The sequence below is a fragment of the Juglans microcarpa x Juglans regia genome, chromosome 2D (genome assembly GCF_004785595.1).
Source record: "Juglans microcarpa x Juglans regia isolate MS1-56 chromosome 2D, Jm3101_v1.0, whole genome shotgun sequence".
NCBI classification, from domain to species: domain Eukaryota; kingdom Viridiplantae; phylum Streptophyta; class Magnoliopsida; order Fagales; family Juglandaceae; genus Juglans; species Juglans microcarpa x Juglans regia.
The window spans coordinates 5,434,158-5,449,417 of NC_054596.1; the positions used below are offsets into that span (position 1 = coordinate 5,434,158).

Consider the following 15,260-nt stretch of genomic DNA (forward strand, 5'->3'; position numbering starts at 1 on the left):
TTTTAAAATTTATTTTTTAAATAAAATTATATTATATATGTATTTTATTAAGGGTTAAGTTGGGTTAAAAAAATGAGATGAAATGGTTTAGATAAAAAATTGAAATTATTTATGAACAAAAATTTCCTTATAAATTTCTAAATTGAGCAAAAGAAATAAAAGACCAAAGCTAAAAGAATCGAGCGCATCTAAAATTTGAGAATCTAGCTCTATCAAGCACCAGAACGCCAATGAACCGAATATAGAAATTGTTTGCAGATAAATATATTTTTATCGATTTGAGTCTTTTTTGGATAGAAAATTGTTTGTAAATTGAACAGAAATAAAAAAAATGTTCATGTACCGTGAAGATCCGCGATATATCCCTTGTCAAACAATTCCCAAAATCCAAGCTGTCGCGGTGTCCGGACTCCGAACCCTAACTTCGCACGCGCACCAAAAACATCTAGAGAGAGAGATGGCGAAATTTTCGCTGGATAGAGATGAAGACGGGGAAGGCCCAAGTAGCCCGGAGCGGAAGCGACTCAGATTCTCTGTCCAAAGCGACGTCGCAGGTCGAGACAACCAAGAACAATACGAAGAGGAAGAAGGTAAGGAAACTGACGAAGATGAAGGAGACGATGAAATTTACGAAGAAGAAGATAGCGAAGAAGATGCTTCTGAAGAAGTAGAAGAAGAAATTTCTGAAGAAGAAGCACAGCGGTGGCAAGAAGAAGACTCTTCTGTGTCTGTGGGACCCAGATCCAACGGTGGCGGCCAATTGTGTCGTGATGGATCCATTACCGTAACACTTACCGACCCGGAAGTTTTGGATTGCACTATTTGCTTCGAACCTTTGTCCTGTCCCGTTTTCCAGGTCCATTTTCATCTCTTTTCTTTTCTTTTTTATTTTTTTGCTTGGTTATGTGTTTGGAACATAGAGGTTTCTTGTGTTTTGGTTTGGCATTCCTTTGAATTATTGAGAATTCGATGTCGTTTCTTTAATTTTTTATTTGGTATTTGTGTTTCGTTGTGATCGTAGTCTGCTATTTCGATTTGGTTTATCGGATCTCTGGCCGTAATTGTAGTTATATTATTATTGGCGAGAAGGTGCCATTGTCTGGTACAATTTGTCAATTGTTAAAGTGCGGGCGGTTTAGCGCCATTATCTGGTGCGAATCCGATTTGGTATATCGGATCTGTGATCATGCAGGTTAAAGAAGAGGTTGTTTGTAAGAAAATATAAGTTTATGGTTTGTAAAATTTGTGGAATTGTGGAGGTTAGTTATTGAAATAATGGCTTCAAGAGAGTGTTGTTTGGCATACTTCGAGCTGTTCATGTCATGAGCTTTGTTAGGTGGTGGAAATTTGAGGTTTTATTTATGGCTTGTAATGAGTTTGTAGAGTATAGTAAATGAACTTCCCAAAACTTGAGAAGCTCATTTTAAATGGTGTCATGAATTCAATAAAATTTCTCCTTTAAAGATTTTTAACCACATGGTCTTCACAACATCTTGTAACCTCAAAAAATTGTTAAGATAAGGTCGTAGTCATAGATATATTCAATGCTGTGTTCACGACTTCAATAGATAAATTCATTTGTTTCTATGTGACTTCAGATGAAGAGGTGAAATGGTAAAAAACCGTATATCCAGGGTAATCATATTTGGTTTCCATGCATGGACCGAAATAAGTTGAAATTGGAGTGCTGTTTGTATATGCAGTGTTTTAGTTATTTTTTGCATAGTTTGCTCGTGCCTTTTAATGAAGTTTTATAACTTATAGAAAAAAAAAAAAAAAAAAAAAAAAGCTAATGGTGAAACTTATTAACTAGAATACTAAAGATATTTAATTTTTGCAACAGATTGTAAGGTTCTCCTACAAAATTTGATGAAAAAACTAGATATGATACTTAACTGCAACAGGATCGGTGGTATAAAGAATACAAATTAATGCATTGTTAACATGCCCACATACTTAACCAGGAAAATATAAAACTAGCACATGATGGAAGTACCAGTAAACTTTCCTGGTTATTTTCAAAACATGCTTATCTGTTTTCCGTGCTTTTCTTTGTTTTTCTTTTTTCTCTCATTTTGTAGAGTTTAGTAGTCATTTAGTCCCATAATGGCCCACTTACTCAAGGATCTAGATTGAACTGTTAATAAGTGAAATACTAGTCATAGTGTAGATACTTACAGGTTGAGACCCGTGTAACCTTAGGCCTCGTTTGTTTTGACAGTTCATCTCAACCCATCTCATCTAATCATTACAGCTTTCCCAAATTTTCACACAAAATATAATAAACAATTCAACTTTCTCAAATCCCAAAACAAAAATAATAATAAAAAAATATATTCTAACAATATTTTATTCAACTTTTATCTCAACTCATTTCATCTCAAAAAACAAATGAGGCCTTAATAAAACTTTCAATTTGAAATTGTCATGACATTTTTTTATGACTAAAATGTCATGAAAATTTAAAAATGATTAAGAACTATGTGCTGTTTGTTGCCCCCTAAAATGACTCAGAATACTTTTAATTTTAATGTCTTGTGTTTTAGCCATTTCCTAAGAATTATTTCCGTTTTGTTTCGAAAGTATATGATTCACGACACATATATTGTTCTAGGCATTTTTAAGGGCACACCTAGCCTCCGTTGATGAGGGGATTCAATTTCATTAACTCAGTTATGCCTATGGGATGGTGGGAAGTGCCATGAGGCCAATGGCCCATTGGCATAGCATGGCATACATATACTATTAAATCTGGACTGAACTTTCTGTCTGATTGCATGTAAATTCAGTGCGAGAATGGGCATATAGCTTGCTCTTCCTGCTGCATCAGACTTTTGAATAAATGCCCCTCCTGCTCTTGGCCTATTGGCTACAACCGATGCCGATCCATTGAGAAGGTTCTAGAAGCAGTTAAAATTTCATGCCCAAACACTGGATGCAAAGAAGCAGTTAGTTACAGCAAGAAAAATGAACATGGGAAGACATGCATGTATGCACCTTGTTCGTGTCCCTTCTCAAATTGCAGCTTTATTGACTCATCCAAGCAGTTATACCTACACTTCAGCAGGAAACATCCAAGCTCTGCAGTAGGCTTCCTCTATGACTGCATGTTCTCTATTTCGTTAAATGTCGATGATAGATTTATTGTCCTTCGAGAACAGCATGACGGGGTTTTATTTGTCCTCAACAATAGCATTGAGCTTATTGGGAATATAGTGGCAATTAGTTGTATTGGGCCTTGCTCATCAACAAGAGGGTTCGTTTACACTCTTCTGGCTAAAGCGCATGGAGACATCCTCCGATTACAATCTTCGGCAAAGTACATTCAACATCGGGTGGATGATCCTCCCTCGACATGTTTCATTCTAATTCCATCTGATTTTTTTGTTTCTGGCCAGCTCAAGTTGGACGTCCGCATCCAGCAAAATAATGTTGCTGCTGCTGCTGCTTCTACATGCGACCAGAGAAGAATCGGTGCTATTTAAAGTTTATGTTATAGACATATGTATTGTTTTGGAGAGCGACTTAAGTTGTTTTCTATTTCTTTATCCGTTACATCTTAAGTACTGATAAAATATAAATAAATGCATCTAAAGTTAAGTTCCGCTATTTCTTTCTATAAAATATTTAGTTTTACCACATAATTATTATTCTTTTTTACTTCATTTGATTGGTTGTATGTACTTGAAATTCTTTTTGCGTATATGTTTAAAAGTAAGGAACATGACTAACCGATAAGGATTTGCACGAGTTAGAGAAGTCTCTTTACAAAATTGATATTGAATTGTGTTCAAATTTTATTGCTAAAAATTCACTTTTATTCAACGACTACTTACAATTTGGTTGATATCGAAAATATATTTTTGAGTAGTGTTACTGTTAGATACAGTTTCGATGCTCGATGCGTGTAAGCCTTGAGTACACCCGTTAAAAAAAGAAAATAATATTTTAACGGATTATACAAAAATAAATTTATAAATTAATGTGTCTTGATATGATACGTCAGATTATAAAGTTATTATTATTATAAAGTAGATTTAACAAATTTTATGAAGTCACATCAGTTCGTGAGTTTACTTTATGTAATTTTTTTGTATCTGTAGCAGTTCTTGTTAAAAAAAGTTGGATTCATAATAAAAAAGTAAATTTTTTTATATAAATTTTAGATTTTTTTTTATATATATTTTCATGCTAGCTGATAGGTAAGCTTCTAAACAGTTTTTAAAAAAAAAAAAAAATATATATATATATATATATATATATATCTTTGTATCAATCCAACACATAATATGAAGTAGCTCCACCATACGGAGGTTTACGAGAGATAGAGTTGGGCCTGGCCTGCTTAAAATTGGGCTTAGCCAGGGCTTTGAGTTGATCCGGGTCCCAACCTGCCCTAGTTGCACCGTAATCCTTTCGCCCAGACACTCAGTCTTCTGTAACAGATCATCCAAATGAAACTATGGTGTTAGCAGATAACAACCGTATATATATGTAGAACTCCAGTAGCCGTTGAAGAGAGGGTGAGAGAGGAATGTATTCCTCGCTGATGCTTCGTCGTTTTTGCTGTTTCCAGACTTCCAGCTCTTCTCCTCCTCTGAAGAAGAAGCCCGTTGTCTTCTTGGGCTCTCCTCAGGTACCCATCCTCTCTTTTGTTTTGCTGTCTGTCGTCGTTAGTTGGGTCTCTGATGCAATGGGTATTCTTGTAGGTCTCTGCAACAGTCCTTGACGCCCTTCTCAGTGCATCTGCTGCTGCGGACTCCTTGTTTGAGGTATTGGACCATAATTCGGTTCCCTTATCTGCAGCTGACTTTGGCTCTTTCACTTTCTTATCTGTCATGCTACCTTGAATGTTTATTTTACTATCTGTTTGATTCGGGGTTACTTTCATGGGTTCATTTCTCTAGGATCCTTAGCGTCTTTTCGTTTAAGCCTTTAATTTTACTCTTACTCTGGGAAGATTAATTTAAAAAAATGGCCAGTGTGCATTTTTTTCCCTTTTTTTGTTGTTGTTGTTGTGAAAAGTGTGTTCAAGTTGAGTGGTTAAACTCAAAAGTGGACTTAATTCTTGGTACTGTAAATTTACTGAGCTCTACCGATCTGTGGGTCATGGTCCATTCCTCATCTTGTCATGGCCTGAGATCCAAACAACGCGTAAGTCGGACTATTTTGAGAGATTTAACAAAAAACACTGCTTATAATCATGGAACACATCTTTGAACATCGTGTTACACCAAGATTGTGTAGTGCTTAGTTTAAAAGTAAAAATAGATTAAAGAGATCGTTAACATTTGTATTGTTTGGATTATTATGTTTAGTTGCATAGAGTAAGAGGTTGAGTGTTGCACTTATAGATTACTAATGCAGTATAATCTAGGTTGCAGCAATTGTTACTCAGCCGCCTTCTAGAAGGAATAGGGGGAAAAAGGTGATGCCTTCTCCATTGGCACAGTATGCTCTTGATAGAGGCTTCTCTTCTGACCTCATTTTCACGCCTGAAAGGGCTGGAGAGGTAATTAATGGTTTCTGCTCTTCAAAAATCTGTTCAAGGATGCGTTAAAGTAATGATTGGTTCGTTGACAGGAAACAAGCCAGTTGTCTTTAGGCCAAATGGCATTTCCTGCACTAGACCAGCATTTTTTGAGCTGCTTTAAAAACATAATTGGTTTATGCCTCTAATTTATTTGCTTTTCAAATAGACCTCGACATGTCTAGAGAAGAAAAAACAAGGTTGAGATATATTTGTTACATTCAAAATATTATTTAACCTGTTGCTTTTTTATACACGGACGCAACTATTTTATAATCGGCCAATGTGATAGTGTCACTTCATCTTAAATATTAAGCTTTTTTGAAATTTGAATTTCTCATCTGACTTGAATTTCCAGTTTTGCATAAGCACCTTCTATTTTACACATAATTGTAAGAAAATGTCATATATGTATAATTACTCTTTTATCAAGATCATATTTATACTAGGTGTGTTCTCTTGCAACCTCCATAGATGTACTGATTGAAATGTGAAACTTTATTTTTTCTGGCCTACTTGGTCCATGACTTGCCTTCCATCCCATGACCCCCTCCTCCACCTGGTGTAAGCAAGATTTGATCCTAGGATTCTTGTAAAATTCCAGGAGTCATTACTGGTTAAAATAATTTCCATCCATGCACGCTTAGGTGTTGCTCTTGTATATGTCCTGTATACTTGGGCTCTTGCCTACTCTTTTGATCAATATATATTTGTTTACCGATCAAAAAAAAAAATTCCATCCATGACCACTTTCAAACTTATGGTTTTCTCTTTTTGTAAGTTCACATTGGAATTTAAAAATATTTTAACATCATATGGAAATATGACTTATTTGTTGTTTTTGTAAGTCATGGAAATATGACTTATAAAACTTTTTTTTTTTTTTTTATAAGTAATAGGACTTATAAAACTGTTTTCAAAATTTAGAAAAAATGCTTACTATGTGTTTGCGCAAACACCCCAAACTGGAAGTAATTCCTTGGGGCAAATGAATATGACCTTCATTTTAACATCATGTAGAGTAGATTGTGGACCACATGAAGAGAATTCAATTTGTTTCTATATGCAGGACATATTCTTATCGAATTTAAAAGCTTTAGAGCCAGAACTCTGCATTACAGCAGCATATGGAAATATTTTACCCAGCAAGTTCCTCGATATTCCACCACTGGGTTAGTAAGATGTATTATTTTCTAATTGAGAATATTGTGCCTGATAGTTTGTTAAAACATCATATGAAGATCAATAAAATCACATTTTTTAAACATAAATATGTCATTTGCAATGTGTGAGCATACCCAATTACCTGGTAATGCAAATGATTATACTCTATCTTGCTTTTGCTTTGGAGGGCTTTTTTATATGATCAAAGGGTTTTGTGTTCCAAATGTACTGCATTGAATGCTTCATGCTTGAGTTGGTTAGTGGTTTTGGAATGTGATTTGTGCTTCTTGTCTTATAAAGTTGAAACTCAACATTTTAACCCTAGTTATACTGGCAACCCTCAGCTAGAGGATCCTTTGTTACGAAGATTCAGCCTCCTTGTGCATATATACCATCCTAGTGCAGAAAATTTCTGCATGTAGTTTAGAATATTTGGATTCATGTATGATGTATCGTGGCTAATAAAGTATCTTGTTCAACCTAGTTTTGCATATCTCTGTGAATTCTGCTGTGTTTGGACCACATTAGTTTGATCGAGTGATGGTAACATCTTGATTAGGCTGCTGGGTTCTTGGGGCATTCTTCTTAGATGTGAACATACAGATTTAATTTGAAATGGGTACCTGCTAGTGTTAACTCTTAAGTCATAAGTTTAAACTGACTAGATGCTAAATTTATAACCATCTTCTTCATATAAAATTTGAAAAAGTCTGCTATGAAAATACTCAAATTCTAGTTTGATTTTCTCAGGGACAGTGAATATACACCCCAGTCTGCTGCCACTGTACCGTGGTGCTGCTCCTGTTCAAAGAGCGTTGCAGGTTCTCTATCTTTTTAGATTTATGATGTTCAATTTGTTTAATACTTTTACAGTCCTTTTTAAATTTGTACAGTCACAGCCATAACTTTCTGCATTAGGATGGCGTTAAAGAAACAGGAGTGTCATTGGCATTCACTGTGCGTGCACTTGATGCTGGACCTATTATTTCCTGTGGAAGATTGAAAATTGACAATCAAATTAAGGTATACTTTTCTGTACTTACTACACTGGTCATGAAGCATGGCTAATGTTTTAGGATTCAGCTAGTCTTCAGTTTTCTAGGCCCTACGTAAAATTGGATTCGTCTGAAACAATTATGTGGTTCCATATATTCGAAGAAAAGATCTATCAAGTTTGATGAGACCTTATATCAAGTTTAATTCAAATAGTAATAATATTTCACCTATATTTCTTTGGCTTATATCCTTCTCTGTTATTTTTTTATAAGTAGTAATGAGCTGTCAGAAGTGGTATTTGAAAGTAGTAATATACCCTTCTCTGTTATTATTGTTCTTATTTTCTTAAAATTTTTGGAAGGGAGTCATTCATTGGCTGCAACTTATTGTATCTTCCTTGCAAGCACAGAGACACTGACGTATCTGCATTTACCTTCAGTCTCAGCTTGCATTTTTAGCTGAGGCCCTATACAAGTTAATTTATAAGTTATTCAGAACTCTATGTGTGTGTGAGAGAGAGAAAAGCAATAACTGCTTTATTCTTAGCACCTTGTGAGTAACCACGGAATACTTTGCTCGCAGGCACCTGATTTACTTGAATTACTATTTTCTGAAGGTGCGATTTCTTGTTAGTATCTACCTTTAACATCCACGTAGTTGATTCAATGAGCTACTTTATCTTTGCATCTATACCTTAACTTTTGTCGGCTGCTAATGATATGGTTGTGCCTGATAAATTGATAATGCTATAGGGCCCCTTTATCAATTAGCTTTCCACGTGTATCGTATAAATTGTTTCACAGATGAAGTCAATGAACACACACAAATGCATGTCTGTGTATGTGTATGACATATTGACATTCATCAGCAAGTTTGTTTTATTTTCTCTATATTTATATATAATTTATTTATTGACTAGGTATAATTTTTTTTATGTAATAACCAATGAGTATCATCCACCAAGTTTGTTATTTATGTATTTATATATAATTTATTTATTGAATAGGTATAATTTTTTTTATGTAATAACCAATGAGTATCATCCACCAAGTTTGTTAAATTTCTAAGAATCATTTCATCCTTATCTTTGCCTTTTTTCATACTGACAAGGATATTTATTGGCCATAGGCATTGTGAAATTGTAAAGCTTTGAGGCATAAGCTTTTCAAGATTTGAATTTTTATTCATTGATAACGAAAAAAGCATTAAATCGGTCAACAAAAAGGTAATAAGTGTAGATTGTGTAAAGAACTTCCTAGTGGGCTTAAAATATATATATCAAAAAGCAGATCACAGAAATGTAATAAATGTAGATGTTCTTAGTGACGACCATAAAGTTACTAGGTGTATGGTTGGTCACTTTGTCTATCAAGAAAAGAAGGATCAGTTAAACTGTAGGCTACATAAGAGACATGAATCAAAGTGTTAAAAGGTGTAAGAACTGAGAAGTCACAATGTTATCAGGCAAAAAAAACCAAGGCACAAATAGCATGAGATTTCACCACTATGCCAAATCAGACTCTTTCTTAAGGTTATAAGCCTTGATGTATTCTAAGACCATGCTGCTAGTAAGTAAGCCTCAAATTGTTTTATATAGTTATAATTATGAGGTTTACTATATATAATCAAGACTGCAATAGATTTTGGTTGATGGTAGCAATTAATATTATCTATTTGTTTCCTAGTGCCTTTTTTCGGCACAAGTTCTTAATTGTATAAGTTATGTTATGCGCTAAATTTGTAATATATAACTATGATTCCCAGTGATATATATGTTTTGGGAAGTAACTGATCAATCTACTCTTGAATCATTCAGGATCTAAACTTCTAATCCATGAACTTCCTTCTATATTTGACGGATCAGCTAGGTTGAAAGCACAACCCCAGGATGACTCTAAAGCTACTTTAGCTCCAAAGGTAACATGCTAGAAATAGAACTAGGAGTACTATCTTGCAACTTTTATAGAGATATTTGAGGTGTAATCTGCATTGGAGGAAGATGAGCTGCCCTCATTTAGGTATCCAATGCTTTAACATACTGTGTGCGCGCAGCAGTTCATAATTTTCATTTTATTTAAACACCATGTTTCTCTCCCAGAGGTGGTTTTGCTTCTCATACCATGAAATTTCACGTGTGAAGATGGGATTTGGTGCCTTTGTAGGTATAGCATACAGCATTTGGCTGCAAATCTAATCACTTAAATCTGAATATTCAAGTAAATGAGGTGGAACTGGTTAGAGACAATGCCATATATGTTTCTAAGTTATCTATATTTTGAAGTACCTCAATAGTATATTAAGTTGGCTGAATAGTTTGTGTCCCACCGCCTTGAATAATCGAATTGGTAAAAGTTTAGTCATATTTGAGTTTTCCTGCTTTATGCAGATAACCCCTGAAGAGTCATGGCTATCTTTTGATGAAGAAGCTCCAGTCCTACATAATAAAGTAAGCTCTTCTTCTTTGAGTCCAACCAAGCGGTCATGACGTGCAATGTTTCTAGGTTCGTGCATTTGCAGGTTGGCCAGGAACCCGAGCTAAGGTTGGAGTTGTTGACAAGAAAAATGGTCATGAAAATATCTTAGAGCTTAAAATCATAACTACGAGGGTCTGTAGCCATTACAATATTCAGAGCAATGAAGTCGATGAAATTACTTTTGTCAAGGGTGCCTTAGTATTTCCATGTGGAGAATGCACAGGGCTTGAGGTGTGCTTCAAACTTCCATTACCATGTTTTTGTTTCTATTAAATTGTGCTGATTGGGAATCATTTCTCTCTGTTTTTTTCCCAGTAAACGACGTTTGTAGTATAACATGTTGGGTTATTTTTTGGCCTACCCAACATGATTGAACTGCATTTCTGGTTAAAGTAAAACCCGATATTTGGATCGTTGGAATACATTATAACTCATTTCATTGAACTGAGTTATAAAATGGATGCTTTTTTTATTTATTTTTTAATGTGTAGAAAAACAAAATGAATGTGATCTTATGTTGACACCTTCAATATGGCAAATGGATGACTTCCTGATTTTGGTAACTCTGCAAGGTTTTGGAAGTTCAACTTCCGGGAAGAAGGCCATTAGTGCGGCTGCCTTCTGGAATGGCTTGCGAGGACAAACACTGAAAAAGTTATGACAGAGTTTGATCATTTTACTTGGGCGGCATTTAAGATTTATCTTGAGGGTGTGAGGTTAGGAGAATTTATGGAGTTGTTATCAATGATTTTGTGTCATCTTTAATTTTATGCTGCTGTCCATTGTTTTCAATCCATGTACCATGTCACAAACTTTCAACTGCAATAAATCTTGAAATTCCATACAGACAAGCTTCACATACAAGAGTCCACTTCACTTCATATATTTTACCTATTGTGCAGTACGTACATGTTTTTGTTCCCAGTTTCTTATACTGCTAAATCACAACGTCAGTGATATGATTGATAATATACAAAGTCAATTGTCAAAGGACCAAGTGTTCGATGTCCGAATAGGTAACATAACAAGAAAAAGAAAAGAAAAGAAAAGAAAGCGAAAGAACAGATTGAAGAATCGTATTGGCCAGTGGCCATAGATCCAATCATGCAACTATCTATCTGTAAGCTTAAAAAAAAAAAAAAAAAATCAACGCAGTAGCTGATTGATACATGTTCGTTTTCTATTGGAACTGCAACTAGCTGATGTGATGAATGAAACCGCACCAAGTGAATCTGGTGCATGGAAAGTAAAAAGAGAGAAGCAAAATTGCAGTCTTCGATGGCTAAATTAAAGATTCGTAAATTCTGCCAAGTAAATGGCTGATGAATTAAGTCGGACGCTACCAATTGAGCCCACCACATATTCCATAAAACTAAAAGAAATCATGTCTTCAACCCTCCTCGCTTTTCTCATAAATCAACAATCACAACTTCTTTTTTTAATGCCTCTTTAAGCATCAATTAGTTCATTAACCATGACTGATGCAGATTCTTTGTCGAACATCAGAAATTATAATCTGGCAGAACTACTTTAATTATTTATAGACTATATATATATAGTTGTCAATGTCACAGTAGCATCATGATTTGGTTTTTCCAGTATTCTGCATTGCTTAATCGATGAAAGTTGTCAGTTCTGGTCTAATTCGTGGGGTTGATCCAACTTTTATATGAAATATATATATATATATATATATATAAGTGGGAATGGATTCCGCGTTTATGGCACAAAAGCATCAAATTCCGTAAATAAACTATCTAATCTTACTTCGCTAATAGCCGTCGGTGAAGTAGTTGAAATCATTCGACGAGACCTTTTTCTTTTCTATTTTTTTTATCTTTTTGTGAGTAATGACGGAAAGCATACCATGGATAATAATCTCAAGAGTTATCTTACATCACACACTATACATAATTTTTTTATTTTTATTAAATTAATTGAGTTATTCTACTAATCAATTTTTTTATTTTTGTTAAATTAGTTAAGTTATTCTACTTATCATCTATACACTATATTTTTATTATGAAAAAAAAGATAAAAAATATGTTTATGTGTGGCATTTGAATGATAAGTAAAATTATTCTAATCTTAATCCGCTTGATATAGATTTATGCGTGATATTGGATTTGACCTAATAACGAATTAATTAATTAGATTAAAAGGGGTTAAAGTTCCATTGACAGCAAAAAAGTTTTGCAGTATAAAGTCAACAGAGAAGTCTGAAAATTTGAATGGTAGCTTATGATTTTAGAAGATTCTCTTTTGGGAATTTAAGGGACATCGCTGAAAAGAGGTTCTTCCAATCTTCTGAGGAAGCTGCGGCTACTCACTCCCATGCTAAGGAGGATTGAATAGTGCTATATAGCATTTATTATAGTAGTGTATATAATGCATACACTATAATTTATTAATTTTTTTTTTAAATAGATGATTGGGATGATACCACATAGAGTGTGTAAAGTAGTTGCTCCCAAACAGTAACTTCTCTCAAAATTATTTCATATAGTATATATGATCACACCTTGAAGGGTGTTAACGTAATTTCGGAGTAATAAAATGATTGAATAGAAAATTCAGTCTCTAAACTGAACAAAGATGAAAGTACACGTATACATAAATATAGTACGTACTGCTGTTTTGTAGATCGTCTTTTTAAATCCAGCGTGATGCTGCTTCTCTAATATAAATACCGACTCTTCGCAGTGCATCACATATATACCTCTCTCTCTCTCTCTCTCTCTCTCTCTCATATTTGCTTAATTTCTTCAAAAGCGAAGGAACATGGGTGCTCTTGATTACCTTTCCAACTTCTGCACTGTCACTAGCACAGGGAGCAAGCGCAAAACAATGCAGGTACTCAATAGCACCAACGAATTTTCCTTTACTCTGCGTTATTTTCTTATGTTGTCCTCATGTTCTTTGAAGTTAAAGATGGTTTGTCTTTTTTGCAGACAGTTGAGATTAAAGTCAAAATGGACTGTGATGGCTGTGAAAGGAGAGTTAAAAATGCTGTTACCTCCATGAAAGGTTATATCGTACTGTAGCGCTCTCTCTGTCTCTCTGTCTCTCTCTCTGCGTGCGTGCGTGTTTTTATTGTTTCCGTCTTTTAATGAAGCTCTGTTCTATTCCAGAATCGCAATTCCGTGACAAATCAGAGAAGCAATGGTAAAAATTAAAATAAACTGTTGCAGCATCATTTATAAGAAAAAACAAAAGTATTTTTAGATTGACAATAAGGGAATTAAACAAATGAATCTGTCGTGACCCTTAAGAAGAGCAATCATCACCTTTAAATTTTAGGAACATTTTTTTTTTCTGTTTTTCTCGTGAGCTAGGACAGCTGATAGTTAAGTGGAAGATAGCCAGAAGATACGTTGCAACTGAAAATACAGGAGTACGTAAATAGATAGATTTTCAATATCTTTTTATTTCCGCTCCTCAACAAATCAAAATACATGAATTCAAACAATAAAATTGAGATACTATGCTGTCACCGCTGTCAGAGTTGAAGAGGAAGGCCACATTCTCCCCATATATATATCTCTATCTTCGACTAGATTTTTCAAAGTTTTAGAGAACAGTTTGATTTCGTGGTCGTTTTCGGCCATCTGGGTAGAAATAGATTTCTGTGGAAATCTCTAGGTAGGTGGAATATTAGGAGCTTTAGCTTTCAGGTTTTCTTGACCTGGAAGCAAGTTTACGTCCTTCTCTGCCTTCCTCTGTCTTGTTGCAGCCTGCAGGTCCATTCTCGTTGCAACTGTCCAAACATTAACTCGCACACTCTAATTACTTTCTACTTTCTAGATTGATTATCTTTACATTTTCTCACTTTAAGTTGGGGCTGAAAAAAGATGGGAAAAAAGTGGCATAATATGGCTGGCCTACGGATAAAATGAACTTGAAGTATAATAATATAGAGAAATGATAGTGGATACCATTCTTTTTCAAAATAATTGTGCGCTACTTGTAAACTCTACGACTGTATGTAATATTACTCAATAATATAACTGTTTAATTTGAACAAAAACAAAGGTCAATTAACAGACCAACTACCCATATAATTATAAATCATGTGCATTTGTTAATCTTTTTCTTTTAATTTTCTGGTAAATTTATTTAGTACTCATAGTCGTAGCTTTTTCCTCTCCAAAATGCATTTAGGTGTAAAATCTGTGGAGGTGAACCGAAAGCAACAACGGGTAACAGTCATTGGTTATGTTGAACCAAATAAAGTCTTGAAGAGGGTAAAGATCAGTATTGGCAAGAGAGCTGAATTCTGGCCTTACATTCCTCAGCATCTAGTACACTATCCTTTTGCGTCAGGAGCCTACGACAAAAGGGCACCCTCCGGCTACGTTAAAAACGTTAATGTTCAAGCTTTTCCGGCCGCCTCGAACAATGCAGCAGCTCATGATCAGGAGAACATGGTCTCACTTTTCAGTGATGATAATGTGAACGCTTGTTCCATCATGTAAGGCATTAATTTTACGAGTAATTACTGAAAGTTAACGAATTTTAAGTACGGCGTAATGGTTCTTCTAGGAAAGAACCTTGAAAAGTAGTACTTACGAGATAGCAACAAAATATATGAGTTTTGTATTCTGTGCCTGCAGTTATAATTTGCAATTATATATTTTAGTATTAAGAATCGTAGCAACATCATAAAGAAGGGTCCATAACAAAGTAGCGCTAGATCCCCTACCTTTAGATTTTGTTGGCCTTGCATGCATGTGACATGCAAAATCCATTCTCCGCGATCGAGCTCATGATGAAAGTGGCTAGCGAGAAACGACTATATATATATGTATATCTCAAGCATGTTATGAGGTTATTATATGTCACCGATCGACCGTCCAAACAGTCAAGATTCTCGTTGCCTACCACCAAAATATTCATGAATACTTTCAGGTAATGTAATATTAGTTGTTGTCATATATACATATATAGTGGAATATTTAAAAGCGATATTCCAAGAGCTCCCAGGACATATATACTCATGAAGCCAGACTCATTATTTAAGCTCAATATTTTTTCGTTTTCTATAAGCCTCGCCCATTATTATAGAATCTGACCATCATACGCAGAGTACGTACGTA

General features: G+C 34.7%; 3 protein-coding genes across 3 annotated transcripts; all 3 read left to right on the forward strand.

The window, feature by feature from the left end:
- The first annotated feature begins 172 nt into the window (after positions 1 to 172).
- On the forward strand, positions 173 to 3,748 carry LOC121248818 (E3 ubiquitin-protein ligase SINA-like 10). The gene is made up of 3 exons (XM_041147406.1): positions 173 to 856; positions 2,790 to 3,557; positions 3,589 to 3,748. Exons 1-2 carry the CDS (start codon positions 332 to 334, stop codon positions 3,483 to 3,485), a joined length of 1,221 nt encoding a protein of 406 aa, XP_041003340.1. The 5' UTR covers positions 173 to 331; the 3' UTR covers positions 3,486 to 3,557; positions 3,589 to 3,748.
- Positions 3,749 to 4,402: 654 nt separating this feature from the next.
- LOC121248819 (methionyl-tRNA formyltransferase) lies at positions 4,403 to 11,010 on the forward strand. The gene is given in 12 exon segments (XM_041147407.1): positions 4,403 to 4,636; positions 4,710 to 4,772; positions 5,378 to 5,512; positions 6,600 to 6,702; positions 7,445 to 7,515; positions 7,613 to 7,717; positions 8,273 to 8,306; positions 9,507 to 9,607; positions 10,077 to 10,136; positions 10,192 to 10,395; positions 10,737 to 10,758; positions 10,761 to 11,010. Coding segments are annotated over 12 exon segments (1,065 nt in total). The 5' UTR covers positions 4,403 to 4,534; the 3' UTR covers positions 10,826 to 11,010.
- Positions 11,011 to 12,889: 1,879 nt separating this feature from the next.
- LOC121248820 (heavy metal-associated isoprenylated plant protein 21-like) lies at positions 12,890 to 14,774 on the forward strand. Its single transcript, XM_041147408.1, has 3 exons — positions 12,890 to 13,017; positions 13,116 to 13,191; positions 14,326 to 14,774. Exons 1-3 carry the CDS (start codon positions 12,946 to 12,948, stop codon positions 14,637 to 14,639), a joined length of 462 nt encoding a protein of 153 aa, XP_041003342.1. The 5' UTR covers positions 12,890 to 12,945; the 3' UTR covers positions 14,640 to 14,774.
- The last annotated feature ends 486 nt before the right edge of the window (positions 14,775 to 15,260 follow it).

Coding starts and splice junctions, on each gene's coding strand:
- LOC121248818 (XM_041147406.1), top strand. CDS start 332: ATGTTCATGTACCGTGAAGATCCGCGATATATCCCTTGTCAAACAATT. Junction 857..2,789: donor TGTCCTGTCCCGTTTTCCAG/GTCCATTTTCAT, acceptor ATGTAAATTCAG/TGCGAGAATGGGCATATAGC.
- LOC121248820 (XM_041147408.1), top strand. CDS start 12,946: ATGGGTGCTCTTGATTACCTTTCCAACTTCTGCACTGTCACTAGCACA. Junction 13,018..13,115: donor GCAAGCGCAAAACAATGCAG/GTACTCAATAGC, acceptor TCTTTTTTGCAG/ACAGTTGAGATTAAAGTCAA. Junction 13,192..14,325: donor TGCTGTTACCTCCATGAAAG/GTTATATCGTAC, acceptor AAATGCATTTAG/GTGTAAAATCTGTGGAGGTG.